Source organism: Coregonus lavaretus (assembly GCF_964263955.1).
Source record: "Coregonus lavaretus genome assembly, chromosome: 27".
NCBI lineage: Eukaryota > Metazoa > Chordata > Actinopteri > Salmoniformes > Salmonidae > Coregonus > Coregonus lavaretus.
The window spans coordinates 43,048,558-43,063,401 of record NC_140014.1 but is presented as its reverse complement, the minus strand read 5'-3'; the positions used below and the strand labels follow the sequence as shown (position 1 = coordinate 43,063,401).

The window sequence follows — 14,844 nt, the reverse complement described above, 5'->3', positions numbered from 1 at the left end:
CAGGGTCCATTGAACGAGCATCTGTGACACAACCCATCCACCTACACTTCACCATAAAGCTTTGACATCTCAGATCAGCCGTCGGTCGGTGGAACACAGAACCGGAGAACCGAGCCATGACGGAACAGCAGTGAAGAAGAACTACGAGAGAGCGGATCCGTGTCATGATGGTTCTCGTATTAATTGTCGCAGGTCTTGGGGTGGTTGCACTGCTCATGGTTTTATTCGCACCCCACATTAGGTAAGAATAAGCGCTGTATGTTCAAGGCTATAGCCGATACACCATCTGCTTCTACGCTTGGCATCTCATATTGCCTAATTAGTCGAACAATGATTGTCAGGCTACCGAAAGACGAAGAGATTGTGACTGGCAATTGGGTTGCTGAATGAATCGACTTCAGTGTTGATGATGACTCTTCTTCTTCTCCTGCAATAATAAAGCCTATAGAAACACTATTTTCCATAATGAAGACAACCTTCTTCAGTATAACATTCATGTGTTGTTGTTGTGTGGAATTAAGGCTCTAAATGCACTGTAAATTGAATATTGTCCATTTGTCAATATAGGCTACCCGTACGCTGAATAATGAAATTGAGTAGGCTCGAGCGCTATCATTTCCTGATTATGCGTTGGGCGCGTGGGCGGTGTCGTGGTGTGACTGTGTTGGACGAGTTCACTTTCGATCATTGTTGCCAGAGTGATCCTTGCATATTTAGTAACAATATGTTGCATGTTAAATAGTAAATAATAGTATTAAATAATAATCAACTCCACTCTAAAAAAAATAATACTATTTTAAAACCGTAATCTCTATTCTGTGTAGTCTGGGTTGCACCCTATTCCCAATATAGTGCACTATATGGGCCCTGGTCAAAGTATTGCACTATATGGGCTCCCGAGTGGCGCAGCGGTCTAAGGCGCTGCGTCACTACACACCCCCTGGTTCGATTCCAGGCTGTATCACAACCAGCCGTGATTGGGAGTCCCATAGGGCGGCGCACAATTGGCCCAGTGTCGTCCGGGTTTGGCCGGGGTAGGCCTTCATTGTAAATAAGAATTTGTTCTAGAGAATTTGTTCTTAACTGACTTGCCTAGTTAAATAAAGGTTAAATAAAGAATAAATAAATGGAGAATAGGGTACCATTTGTAACGCAGCCTGTGTGGACTTTAACAATACGCCAGTGCCAACCTTACCAGGACAGACAGGACAGCTATATACGTTGGATTTGAGATAATAACACAGATATATTTCCTGTCTGTCAGGAAATACTCTGCTGGTGGAGCATGTACGTCTATGGCCCGGCTGGACGGGAAGACGGTCCTGATTACTGGAGCCAACACTGGTATTGGGAAGGAGACTGCCCTGGACCTGGCTATCAGAGGTGACTGACTGACACATACAGGGCTGATAGTCAGACGTGGTCCTTTGCCTCCTTACATTCATCATCACAAAGATATTGCCATTGGAGATGAAGGAAAGAAACCATTAAAGAAACAGGCTGTCTCAAATGGAACCTTTTCCTTATTTAGTGCCCTTTGGTCAACAGGAGTGCATATAGTCCCATTTGGGACGCACACATGGTCTTCATCCTAATAGTCATTCATAGTGTGGCCTCATTATTGACCTTACCGCCTGTCCTTACCTCCTGTCCTTACCTCCTGTCCTTACCTCCTGTCCTTGCCTCCTGTCCTTACCTCCTTACCTCCTGTCCTTACCTCCTGTCCTTACCTCCTGTCCTTACCTCCTGTCCTTACCTCCTGTCCTTACCTCCAGTCCTTACCTCCAGTCCTTACCTCCAGTCCTTACCTCCTGTCCTTGCCTCCTGTCCTTACCTCCAGTCCTTACCTCCTGTCCTTACCTCCAGTCCTTACCTCCTGTCCTTACCTCCAGTCCTTACCTCCTGTCCTTACCTCCAGTCCTTACCTCCAGTCCTTACCTCCTGTCCTTACCTCCAGTCCTTACCTCCTTACCTCCAGTCCTTACCTCCTTACCTCCAGTCCTTACCTCCAGTCCTTACCCCCAGTCCTTACCCCCAGTCCTTACCTCCTGTCCTTACCTCCAGTCCTTACCTCCTGTCCTTACCTCCAGTCCTTACCTCCTTACCTCCAGTCCTTACCCCCAGTCCTTACCTCCAGTCCTTACCTCCAGTCCTTACCTCCAGTCCTTACCTCCAGTCCTTACCTCCAGTCCTTACCTCCTTACCTCCAGTCCTTACCTCCTGTCCTTACCTCCAGTCCTTACCTCCTGTCCTTACCTCCAGTCCTTACCTCCAGTCCTTACCTCCAGTCCTTACCTCCTTACCTCCAGTCCTTACCTCCTTACCTCCAGTCCTTACCTCCAGTCCTTACCTCCTGTCCTTACCCCCAGTCCTTACCTCCAGTCCTTACCTCCAGTCCTTACCTCCAGTCCTTACCTCCTTACCTCCAGTCCTTACCTCCTTACCTCCAGTCCTTACCTCCTGTCCTTACCTCCTGTCCTTACCTCCAGTCCTTACCTCCTGTCCTTACCGCCTGTCCTTACCTCCAGTCCTTACCTCCAGTCCTTACCTCCAGTCCTTACCTCCAGTCCTTACCTCCTGTCCTTACCTCCTTACCTCCAGTCCTTACCTCCAGTCCTTACCTCCAGTCCTTACCTCCTGTCCTTACCTCCAGTCCTTACCTCCAGTCCTTACCTCCAGTCCTTACCTCCAGTCCTTACCTCCTGTCCTTACCTCCTTACCTCCAGTCCTTACCTCCAGTCCTTACCTCCAGTCCTTACCTCCAGTCCTTACCGCCTGTCCTTACCTCCTGTCCTTACCTCCAGTCCTTACCTCCAGTCCTTACCTCCAGTCCTTACCTCCAGTCCTTACCTCCTGTCCTTACCTCCTTACCTCCAGTCCTTACCTCCAGTCCTTACCGCCTGTCCTTACCTCCAGTCCTTACCTCCAGTCCTTACCGCCTGTCCTTACCTCCAGTCCTTACCTCCAGTCCTTACCTCCTGTCCTTACCTCCAGTCCTTACCTCCTTACCGCCTGTCCTTACCGCCTGTCCTTACCTCCAGTCCTTACCTCCAGTCCTTACCTCCAGTCCTTACCTCCAGTCCTTACCTCCTGTCCTTACCTCCAGTCCTTACCTCCAGTCCTTACCTCCTGTCCTTACCTCCTTACCTCCAGTCCTTACCTCCAGTCCTTACCTCCAGTCCTTACCTCCTGTCCTTACCTCCTGTCCTTACCTCCTGTCCTTACCTCCTGTCCTTACCGCCTGTCCTTACCTCCAGTCCTTACCGCCTGTCCTTACCTCCTGTCCTTACCTCCAGTCCTTACCTCCTGTCCTTACCTCCTGTCCTTACCGCCTGTCCTTACCGCCTGTCCTTCACGACCTCAACAATAAGTAAAGGAAGAGGATAGGTGGTCTTTAAAGGAACTGTGTCAATTATGCAGATGATTGGTTATTGATTATTGTCTATTGCCAGGTGCGAGGGTGATCATGGCGTGCAGAGATGTGGAGAAGGGTGAGGAGGCCGCAGCATCGATACGACGCATCTACTGCAAGGCAAACGTAGAGGTCCGAGAGCTGGACCTGGCTGATACCAGCTCCATACGGGCCTTCGCACAACGCTTCCTCCGAGGTAAACCTTCAACTCCATGGATGTGTCCCAAACGGCACTCATCATTACAGTATTTATTATAGCGTTATTAGTTATTAACAAGCACTCGTATTATAATGTGTTTACTGCTCTGTAACAAACTGTATAATATTGACTCTGACCCCCTGTAGAGGTCAACCACCTCCACATCCTGATCAACAATGCCGGGGTCATGATGTGTCCCTACATGAAGACCAACGACGGCTTTGAGATGCAGCTGGGGGTCAACCACCTGGGTGAGACGGAGAGACTTATGTCACGGGTGGGATCCGAACCAAGGACTCCTACGGGAGAAACAAACGTCTTGACCCTTTAGCACAATAGGAAATCCTCTCTTGGGCTGATTTTTGAAGTCGCAGGCAAGGCTACCTCATCACGAGACCGTTACACTACACAGCGGACTGACTTCAGACATCAGTATATACTGTATTCAGACACTAAAGCAGACCTCTGTAGCTCAATTGGTAGAGCATGGCGCTTGTAACGCCAGGGTAGTGGGTTCGATCCCCGGGACCACCCATACGTAAAAATGTATGCGCACATGACTGTAAGTCGCTTTGGATAAAGCGTCTGCTAAATGGCATATTATTATTATTATTATTATTATTATTATTATTGTATATAATGTCTACATCACTCATCTATGAAGAGTTGTAGCACCTCTATTCCATATTAATAGACATGAGGGAAGGCACCTAGTCTAAGTAATACAAAGTTGCACCCTACAAAGGTGCCCTTCAATTCCATTAAACTCAGTGTTAAATTCACCATAATCCATATTATTTACTTTCTGACAAGGCAACTGATTGCATTGTCGTTGTTTTACTCCTGATAGGTCACTTCTTGTTGACATACCTCCTGATTGGTCTGCTGAAACGCAGCGCTCCGGCCCGTATCGTCGTGGTTTCCTCCCTGGCTCATAACTTTGGCTGGATCCGCTTCCATGACCTCCTCAGCCAGGGCAGCTACAACAGCGGCCTCGCATACTGCCAGAGCAAGCTGGCCAACGTCCTGTTCGCTAGGGAGCTGGCCCGCAGACTCAAAGGTAGGGAGGGAAGGGGAGAGGGAGGTGGAGAGGGAAGGGGAGAGGGAGGTGGAGAGGGAAGGGGAGAGGGAGGTGGAGAGGGAAGGGGAGAGGGGAGAGGGAAGGAAAGGGGAGAGGGAAGGGGAGAGGGAGGGGGAGAGGGAAGGGGAAGGGGAGGGGAGGGGCGAGAGGGAAGGGGAGAGGGAGGGGGAGAGGGAAGGGGAAGGGGAGGGGCGAGAGGGAAGGGGAGAGGGAAGGGGGGAGGGGGAGAGGGAAGGGGAGGGGGGAAAGGGGAGGGGGGAGAGGGAAGGGAAGGGGGGAGGGGGAGGGGGGGAAGGGGAGTGGGAGGGGGAAGAGCGAGGGAAGTTTCTCTCTCGATTATTCGCAAATGGAAGAAACACAAAATAACTGTCAATCTCCCTCGGCCTGGGGCTCCATGCAAGATCTCACCTCGTGGAGTTGCAATGATCATGAGAACGGTGAGGAATCAGCCCAGAACTATACGGGAGGATCTTGTCAATGATCTCAAGGCAGCTGGGACCATAGTCACCAAGAAAACAATTGGTAACACACTACACCGTGAAGGACTGAAATCCTGCAGCGCCCACAAGGTCCCCCTGCTCAAGAAAGCACATACACAGGGCCGTCTGAAGTTTGCCAATGAACATCTGAATGATTCAGAGAACTGGGTGAAAGTGTTGTGGTCAGATGAGACCAAAATCGAGCTCTTTGGCATCAACTCAACTCGCCGTGTTTGGAGGAGGAGGAATGCTGCCTATGACCCCAAGAACACCATCCCACCGTCAAACATGGAGGTGGAAACATTATGCTTTGGGGGTGTTTTTCTGCTAAGGGGACAGGACAACTTCACCGCATCAAAGGGACGATGGACGGGGCCATGTACCGTCAAATCTTGGGTGAGAACCTCCTTCCCTCAGACAGGGCATTGAAAATGGGTCGTGGATGGGTATTCCAGCATGACAATGACCCAAAACACACGGCCAAGTCAACAAAGGAGTGGCTCAAGAAGAAGGACATTAAGGTCCTGGAGTGGCCTAGCCAGTCTCCAGACCTTAATCCCATAGAAAATCTGTAGAGGGAGCTGAAGGTTTGAGTTGCCAAACGTCAGCCTGGAAACCTTAATGACTTGGAGAAGATCTGCAAAGAGGAGTGGGACAAAATCCCTCCTGAGATGTGTGCAAACCTGGTGGCCAACTACAAGAAACGTCTGACCTCTGTGATTGCCAACAAGGGTTTTGCCACCAAGTACTAAGTCATGTTTTGCAGAGGGGTCAAATACTTATTTCCCTCATTAAAATGCAAATCAATTTATAACATTTTTGACATGCGTTTTTCTGGATTTCTTTGTTGTTATTCTGTCTCTCACTGTTCAAATAAACCTACCATTAAAATGATAGACTGATCATGTCTTTGTCAGTGGGCAAATGTACAAAATCAGCAGGGGATCAAATACTTTTTTCCCTCACTGTAGGCTGGGGGGGGGGGTTGAGAGAGAATGGCAACCTGCCACATGCATTGAATAATGGATTATTTAACACAGAAGTGAAACCGATTTAGTGAAGAGTTCCAGTCAGAAAACAAACACAAAATACACGATCAGAAAGGCAAAATTACAGTTGGGAAGTTACTTAGCAACATACGGTCATCTAAAATGTCCTCACACAGAGGAAGATCTTGGAGAAACCCTGTCCCCATGGTAACACACTTCCCTTCCTCGTCCCTCCCACCCAGGTTCCAGTGTGACAGTGAACTCTGTCCACCCGGGGTCGGTGCGCTCGGAGCTGGTCCGCCACTCCACCATCATGTCTCTGCTGTTCTCTCTGTTCTCCTTGTTCCTGAAGAGCCCTCGGGAGGGGGCCCAGACATCCATCTACTGTGCCGTGGCGGAGGAGCTGCACTCCCTCACCGGGAAACACTTCAGGTGAGGGAGAGATTATGCTACAGTATGTAGTTCAGCACATTCAGCCCCTGACCCAGGTTCGATTCAAAATAATTCTAATAAATGCAGTTGGACAATGGATGAAGATACTCCAAACTTTTTGAATTTTTACAGCCTCCCGAGTGGCGCAGTGGTCTAAGGCGCTGCATCGCAGTGCTAGCTGTGCCATTAGAGATCCTGGTTCGAATCCAGGCTCTGTCGTAGCCGGCCGCAACCGGGAGACCCCATGGGGCGGCGCGCAATTGGCCCAGCGTCGTCCAGGGTAGGGGAGGGAATGGCCGGCAGGGGATGTAGCTCAGTTGGTAGAGCATGGCGTTTGCAACGCCAGGGTTGTGGGTTCGATTCCCACGGGGGGTATGAAAAATAAAAAAATTATGTATGCACTAACTGGATCAGAGCGTCTGCTAAATGACAAAAAATGTAAAAAATTTTTTTTTATAATCCATCAGATATTGACTGAATTATAGCACATAAGAGTTGGAATTCAGGCATTCAATTTATTGTAACATTTCACTTTTATTTTCCTAGAATGCACTCATATATACATTTTCTAATGGTATCAGGCATATAAAAAAAAAATGTTTGGATTAAAATCAAGAAAATTATGTGCTTCATTTGCATAAATACATGGGGTATATTTGCATATTTTAATAGATTAACATAAATGGGTGGAACAGGGCTGCCACCACCAAAATCGTGCTCTGTCTAGGCTTACCTGCACTGTCTAGACTGCCTCACTAATTACTGTTGTCACGTTCTGTTGCATAATTCAAGAAGTGTGTCAATATAAGGATACCCTCGGATTGAAAATCAACACACTTGGCCCTAGATTACACCTATCTATACCAGTGGAGGCTCCTCAGAGGAGGAAGACGAGGAATTTCATAAAAATTAAAAGTGAAATATAAAAAAAGTTATCCTTTTTAGATAAACTACACTAAATATATTCCCGTCACCAAATAACGGATTAAAACATACTGTTTTTCAATAAGGTGTTCTGTAGGGTAGCACAATGGTGTAGCCGGAGGACAGCTATTTTCCATCCTCCTCTGGGTACATTGAATTCAATACAAAACCTAGGAGGCTCATGGTTTTCACCCCCTTCCATAGACTTGCACAATAATTATGACGACTTCAGGAGGACGTCCTCCAACCTATCAGAGCTCTTGCAGCATGAACTGGAGAGACTAGTACCTAACCCTAATATAAACTCAGAAAAAAATGAAAACGTCCTCTCACTGTCAACTGCGTTTATTTTCAGCAAACTTAACATGTGTAAATATTTGTATTAACATAACAAGATTCAACAACTGAGGCATGAACTGAACAAGTTCCACAGACATGTGTCTAACAGAAATGGAATAATGTGTCCCTGAACAAAGAGGGGGTCAAAATCAAAAGTAACAATCAGTATCTGGTGTGGCCACCATCTGCATTAAGTACTGCAGTGCATCTCCTCCTCATGGACTGCACCAGATTTGTTAGTTCTTGTTGTGAGATGTTACCCCACTCTTCCACCAAGGCACCTGCAAGTTCCCAGAAATTTCTGTGGGGAATGGCCCTAGCCCTCACCCTCCGATCCAACAGGTCCCAGACGTGCTCAATGGGATTGAGATCCGGGCTCTTCGCTGGCCATGGCAGAACACTGACATTCCTGTCTTGCAGGAAATCACGCACAGAACGAGCAGTATGGGTGGTGGCATTGTCATGCTGGAGGGTCATGTCAGGATGAGCCTGCAGGAAGGGTACCACATGAGGGAGGAGGATGTCTTCCCTGTAACGCACAGCGTTCAGATTGCCTGCAATGACAACAAGCTCAGTCCGATGACGCTGTGACACACCGCCCCAGACCATGACGGACCCTCCACCTCCAAATCGATCCCGCTCCAGAGTACAGGCCTCAGTGTAATGCTCATTCCTTCGACGATAAACGCCAATCCAACCAACCATCACCCCTGGTGAAACAAAACCGCGACTTGTCAGTGAAGAGCACTTTTTGCCAGTCCTGTCTGGTCCAGCGACGGTGGGTTTGTGCCCATAGGCGACGTTGTTGCCGGTGATGGCTGGTGAGGACCTGCCTTACAACAAGCCCTCAGTCCAGCCCCTCTCAGCCTATTGCAGACAGTCTGAGCACTGATGGAGGGATTGTGCGTTCCTGGTGTAACTCGGGCAGTTGTTATTGCCATCCTCTACCTGTCCCGCCGGTGTGATGTTCGGATGTACCGATCCTGTGCAGGTGTTGTTACACGTGGTCTGCCACTGCGAGGACGATCAGCTGTCCGTCCTGTCTCCCTGTAGCGCTGTCTTAGGCGTCTCACAGTACGGACATTGCAATTTATTGCCCTGGCCACATCTGCAGTCCTCATGCCTCCTTGCAGCATGCCTAAGGCACGTTCACGCAGATGAGCAGGGACCCTGGGCATCTTTCTTTTGGTGTCAGTAGAAAGGACTCTTTAGTGTCCTAAGTTTTCATAACTGCGACCTTAATTGCCTACCGTCTGTAAGCTGTTAGTGTCTTAACGACCGTTCCACAGGTGCATGTTCATTAATTGTTTATGGTTCATTGAACAAGCATGGGAAACAGTGTTTAAACCCTTTTACAATGAAGATCTGTGAAGTTATTTGGATTTTTACGAATTATCTTTGAAAGACAGGGTCCTGAAAAAGGGACTTTTTTTTTTTTTTTGGAGTTTAGTTGACTCGAAGAGAGAGAGACAACAGTTGAACAGTTTTGAACACATTATCTAAAAAATGAAGGAGAAGCAGCAGAGATTTATATTTGGTGTATTTTTCCCTTTCACATACTTAGCTAGCTAATGTAGCTAATTTAGCCTACTCAACAACCTAACTCAGAGAGGAATGCCATGTATGTTAGCTAGCTGGCTAAGGCTATCCAACACTCCAACTCTTCCAAGATTTTGGAAGATCACGGTTTTATTAATTCATTGCCACTGGGGCGTGCCGGCGTAACTGCTAAACCGCTTGCTGTACACTACTGCGTGATTGTACACATGGATTGGATTGTGGGTTAACTAACGCGTTAGTTCTAGTTTGTTGACTATGACGTTAGCTAATATGGTGACAACAATGTAGGCTGTGTGTAGCGGTTAGCGGTTATGGTATAAAGGTTTGGCTTGGAGAGGTTTTTTCGCCTGGTCACAGACAGCTGTTGTGTTGTGCACTGAAGTCCACAAGCGAAGGGAAAATGTGAGAGGAGGAGAGCGCATAGATGCGAGAAGAGATTCTACAACGAGTAAAATTATCATGTAGATGTGATGATGCTGTTTGTATGGCTGCTATGAAAGTGAACTGTGTGTGTGGTTGATGTATTCATTCCGCCGAACGTTGCTTAAATGGAAGCAAATGGAAAGTAACAGGATGGAATTACCTGAATTTTTTGTTTTATTTGCAAAACAACTGTTTGGACTAATAATTACACCATAGATCAGCTAGATGCAGGCAAGAGTGTGCAAGGCGGTATTGAATGTGTCACTGTCTGTAAATCAAATTTGCATCTCGACCTCTGTGCACCTACGTTGTAAACTTTAATTCATAGGCTAGGTTGTAGCAATCTCATGATGGGTATAGGGAAAATTTGAGTATCATGTAGTAGCCTAAACCTATCGCTGTTACATTGAACTGGGTGAATGGAATATGAATGACAGTCATCCAATATGCTGTAATAGAAATAAGGCAATGCTCATTAAAAAAAGAAATAGTCCTCCCTAATCTTAAAACGGCACTGGTCTATACATTACTTTGACAGGGTAAAATGTATATTGTGTGAACATCAACGGAATATTACGTTAAACCTAAAACAAATATGAACATAATAGAAAGACTTATTTTATTATTACAACATTTTATGAATGTCATCACAACTAAGCATATTTTGTGTTTTGGGAACCTCTCTCTTGTAATGTACCCACACTGTTCCCACAACCTAATTACATGTTCTGGGAACCTTTTAAAGAATTCGGAAAGGCTGTTCCTGTCGTCATTCTTGCAACATCAAAGGAATGCTTTGTGCAACCTGATACAAACATTATCTGAATGTCAGCACAACTGGACAGTTTTTGTGTTTTGGGAACATATCTTTAGTGATCCCCCACAAAGTTCTCACCAGACGGTTCCCACAACATAATGAAACATTCAGGGAACCTTTAAAGAACAGATTAAATGTGTTTTAGAAATGTTCTTGCAACATCAATGCTTTGTACAAACATTCTATAATCACCACGAATGGACAGTTTGTGTTATAACAACATTTGCCTTGACTGTATGCAACTCTTCCCCTCCTCTCCCTCCCAGTGACTGTATAAAACTCTTCCCCTCCTAGTGCCTTGCAAAAGTATTCATCCCCCTTGGCATTTTTCCTATTTTGTTGCATTACAACCTGTAATTTAAATTGATTTTTATTTGGATTTCATGTAATGGACATACACAAAAAAGTGAAAATAACTAAAAATTCTAAAAAATAAATAATGGAAAAGTGGTGCGTGCATATGTATTCACCCCCTTTGCCATGAAGCCCCTAAATAAGATCTGGTGCAATTACCTTCAGAAGTCACATAATTAGTTAAATAAAGTCCACCTGTGTGCAATCTAAGTGTCACATGATCTCAGTATATGTACACCTGTTCTGAAAGGCCCCAGAGTCTGCAACACCACTAAGCAAGGGGCACCACCAAGCAAGCGGCACCATGAAGACCAAGGAGCTCTCCAAACAGGTCAGGGACAAAGTTGTGGAGAAGTACAGATCAGGGTTGGGTTATAAAAAAATATCTGAAACTTTGAACATCCCACAGAGCACAATTAAATCCATTATTAAAAAATTGAAAGAATATGGCATCACAACAAACCTGCCAAGAGAGGGCCACCTACCAAAACTCCTGGACCAGGCAAGGAGGGCATTAATCAGAGAGGCAACAAAGAGACCAAAGATAACCCTGAAGGAGCTGCAAAGCTCCACAGCGGAGATTGGAGTATCTGTCCATAGGACCACTTTAAGCCGTACACTCCACAGAGCTGGGCTTTACGGAAGAGTGGCCAGAAAAAAGCCATCGCTTAAAGGAAAAATAAGCAAAAACGTTTGGTGTTCGCCAAAAGGCATGTGGGAGACTCCCCAAACATATGGAAGAAGGTACTCTGGTCAGATGAGACTAAAATTGAGCTTTTTGGCCATCAAGGAAAACGCTATGTCTGGCGCAAACCCAACACCTCTCATCACCCCGAGAGCAACATCCCCACAGTGAAGCATGGTGGTGGCAGCATCATGCTGCGGGGATGTTTTTCATCGGCAGGGACTGGGAAACTGGTCAGAATTGAAGGAATGATGGATGGCGCTAAATAAAGGGAAATTCTTGAGGGAAACCTGTTTCAGTCTTCCAGAGATTTGAGACTGGGACGGAGGTTCACCTTCCAGCAGGACAATGACCCTAAGCATACTGCTAAAGCAACACTCGAGTGGTTTAAGGGGAAACATTTAAATGTCTTGGAATGGCCTAGTCAAAGCCCAGACCTCAATCCAATTGAGAATCTGTGGCATGACTTAAAGATTGCTGTACACCAGGAGAACCCATCCAACTTGAAGGAGCTGGAGCAGTTTTGCCTTGAAGAATGGGCAAAAATCCCAGTGGCTAGATGTGCCAAGCTTATAGAGACATACCCTAAGAGACTTGCAGCTGTAATTGCTGAAAAGGGTGGCTCTACAAAGTATTGACTTTGGGGGGGTGAATAGTTATGCACGCTCAAGTTCTCTGTTTTTATTTACATATTTCTTGTTTGTTTTGCCCCCAAAATGATTTTGCATCTTCAAAGTGGTAGGCTTGTTGTGTAAATCAAATGATAGAAACCCCCCCAAAAAATCAATTTTAATTCCAGGTTGTAAGGCAACAAAATAGGAAAAATGCCAAGGGGGGTGAATACTTTCACAAGCCACTGTATATACAGTACCAGTCAAAAGTTTGGACACACCTACTCATTCAAGGGTTTTTCTTTATTTAAAAAATGTTTTACATTGTAGAATAATAGTGAAGACATTAAAACTATGAAATAAAACATATGGAATCATGTAGTAACCAAAAAAGTGTTAAACAAATCAAAATATATTTTATATTTGAGATTCTTCAAATAGCCACCCTTTGCCTTGACAGCTCTGCACACTCTTGGCATTCTCTCAACCAGCTTCATGAGGTAGTCACCTGGAATGCATTTCAATTAACAGGTGTGCTTTGTTAATTTGTGGAATTTCTTTCCTTAATGCGTTTGAGCCAATCAGCTGTGTTGTGACAAGGTAGGGGGGGTATACAGAAGATAGCCCTATTTGGTAAAAGATCAAGTCCATATTATGGCAAGAACAGATCAAATAAGCAAAGAGAAACGACAGTCCATCATTACTTTAGGACATGAAGGTCAGTCAATACGGAACCTTTATTCCTGACATCGCCTTTAGCTTGTCATTAGGTATCCACAGCACAGGTCAATAGGTCAGCTGGGTCAATAGGTCAGCTGGGTCAATAGGTCAGCTGGGTCAATAGGTCCAGGAGGAATTAACATAGATCGAGCCCTAAACACACACTTCGTGGGGACAGAGGAGTTGCAATCTTTTAAAAAACAGTTTCAGATGCCATGCGAGTATGAATTAGTAGTCGAAACGCGTTGCAGTTGTGCGTCCTGATATTCAGGCTGATTTGCTCCTATATGTATTATTTTGTATATATCTACTGTAAATATACGGAACAAAAATATAAACCCAACAATCTCAACAATTTTAAAAACAATTAAAGATTTTACTGAGTTACAGTTCATATAAGGAAATCAGTCAATTGAAGTAAATTAATTAGTCCCTAATCTATGGATTTCACATGACTGGGCAGGGGTGCAGCCATGGGTGGGCCTGGGAGGGCATAGGCCCACCCACTTGGGAGCCAGGCCCAGCCAATCAGAATGAGTTTTACCACACAAAAGGGCTTTTTTACAGACAGAAATACTCTTCAGTTTCATCAGCTGTCCGGGTGGCTGGTCTCAGACGATCCCGCAGGTGAAGAAGCCAGATGTGGAGGTCTTGGGCTGGCGTGGTTACACGTGGTCTGCTGTTGTGAGGTCGGTTGGACATACTGCCAAATTCTCTAAAATGACGTTAGAGGTGGCTTATGGGTGAAAAATGAACCTTCAATTCTCTGGCAACAGCTCTGGTGGACATTCCTGCAGTCAGCATGCCAATTTCATGCTCCCTCAAAACTTGAGACATCTGTGGCATTGTGTTGTGTGATAAAACTGCACATTTTAGAGTGGCCTTTTATTGTCCCCAGCACAAGGTGCACCTGTGTAATGATCATGCTGTTTTTAATCAGCTTCTTGATATGCCACACCTGTCAGGTGGATGGATTATCTTGGCAAAGGAGAAATGCTCACTAACAGGGAGGTAAACAAATTTGTGCTCAAAATTTGAGAGAAATAAGCTTCTTGTGCGTATTGAACATTCCTGAGATCTTTTATTTCAGCTCATGAAACATCGGACCAACACTTTACATGTTGCGTTTATTTTTGTTCAGTATAGTTCACCAAGGTTTATTGCACCTTTATTTTAAACAGGTTTGTTTTATATTTATTATTGTTTGTTTATTGTTGTTTACAGCCTAGTTTTCTTTCTCCAATCAAAACAATAATAATACTAATAACAATAATAACGGACACTTTTACATGTGTATCTTTCTGTTTTATAATAATAATATTTAGTTTGTAGAGCGCATTTTCCCACTCTCAACGCACATGTGAAGCTTGTTGGGGCTTGTGTGCGCAAATCATTTCACAGCTGCAGTTTGATATCATTTATTCCCTTTTTTTTAATGAAAAAAAGACAATTATTATTCACAATTTATTTCTGATATTTTAGTTGAAATAATATTGATTTTATATTATATGGCGTTTCTATTCCAAGAAAAACTAAAATACATTTTACAGTATGGATTGCCTACCTAAAACATCCGTTAATACATTTTGAAGTCCTTCAAAATAGAAACAACATATCCTAATGTTAGAAAGTATAAACTAGAGGTTACTGTGGATAAATATTACAACTGAATGGGCCTAATTAAATGAATAATGGAAACTAAAGTACCAGACAGAAGGCAGACATCTACTCCTCGCTCCAAACTCACCCACTCACCAGACAGAAGGCAGACATCTACTCCTCGCTCCAAACTCACCCACTCACCAGACAGAAGGCAGAC

At 45.2% G+C, this 14,844-nt stretch overlaps 1 protein-coding gene across 1 annotated transcript in view; it reads left to right on the top strand.

Moving 5' to 3' along the window:
• Position 1: 1 nt before the first annotated feature.
• Positions 2-14,844, top strand: part of rdh12 (retinol dehydrogenase 12) — a 19,986-nt gene continuing 5,143 nt past the window's right edge. The window contains exons 1-6 of the mRNA XM_084143899.1: positions 2-241; positions 1,265-1,383; positions 3,453-3,608; positions 3,758-3,862; positions 4,462-4,671; positions 6,403-6,592. Coding sequence (XP_084000025.1) covers positions 165-241; positions 1,265-1,383; positions 3,453-3,608; positions 3,758-3,862; positions 4,462-4,671; positions 6,403-6,592 — 857 coding nt within the window. The 5' untranslated portion in view covers positions 2-164. The remainder of the gene's footprint in view (positions 242-1,264; positions 1,384-3,452; positions 3,609-3,757; positions 3,863-4,461; positions 4,672-6,402; positions 6,593-14,844) is intronic.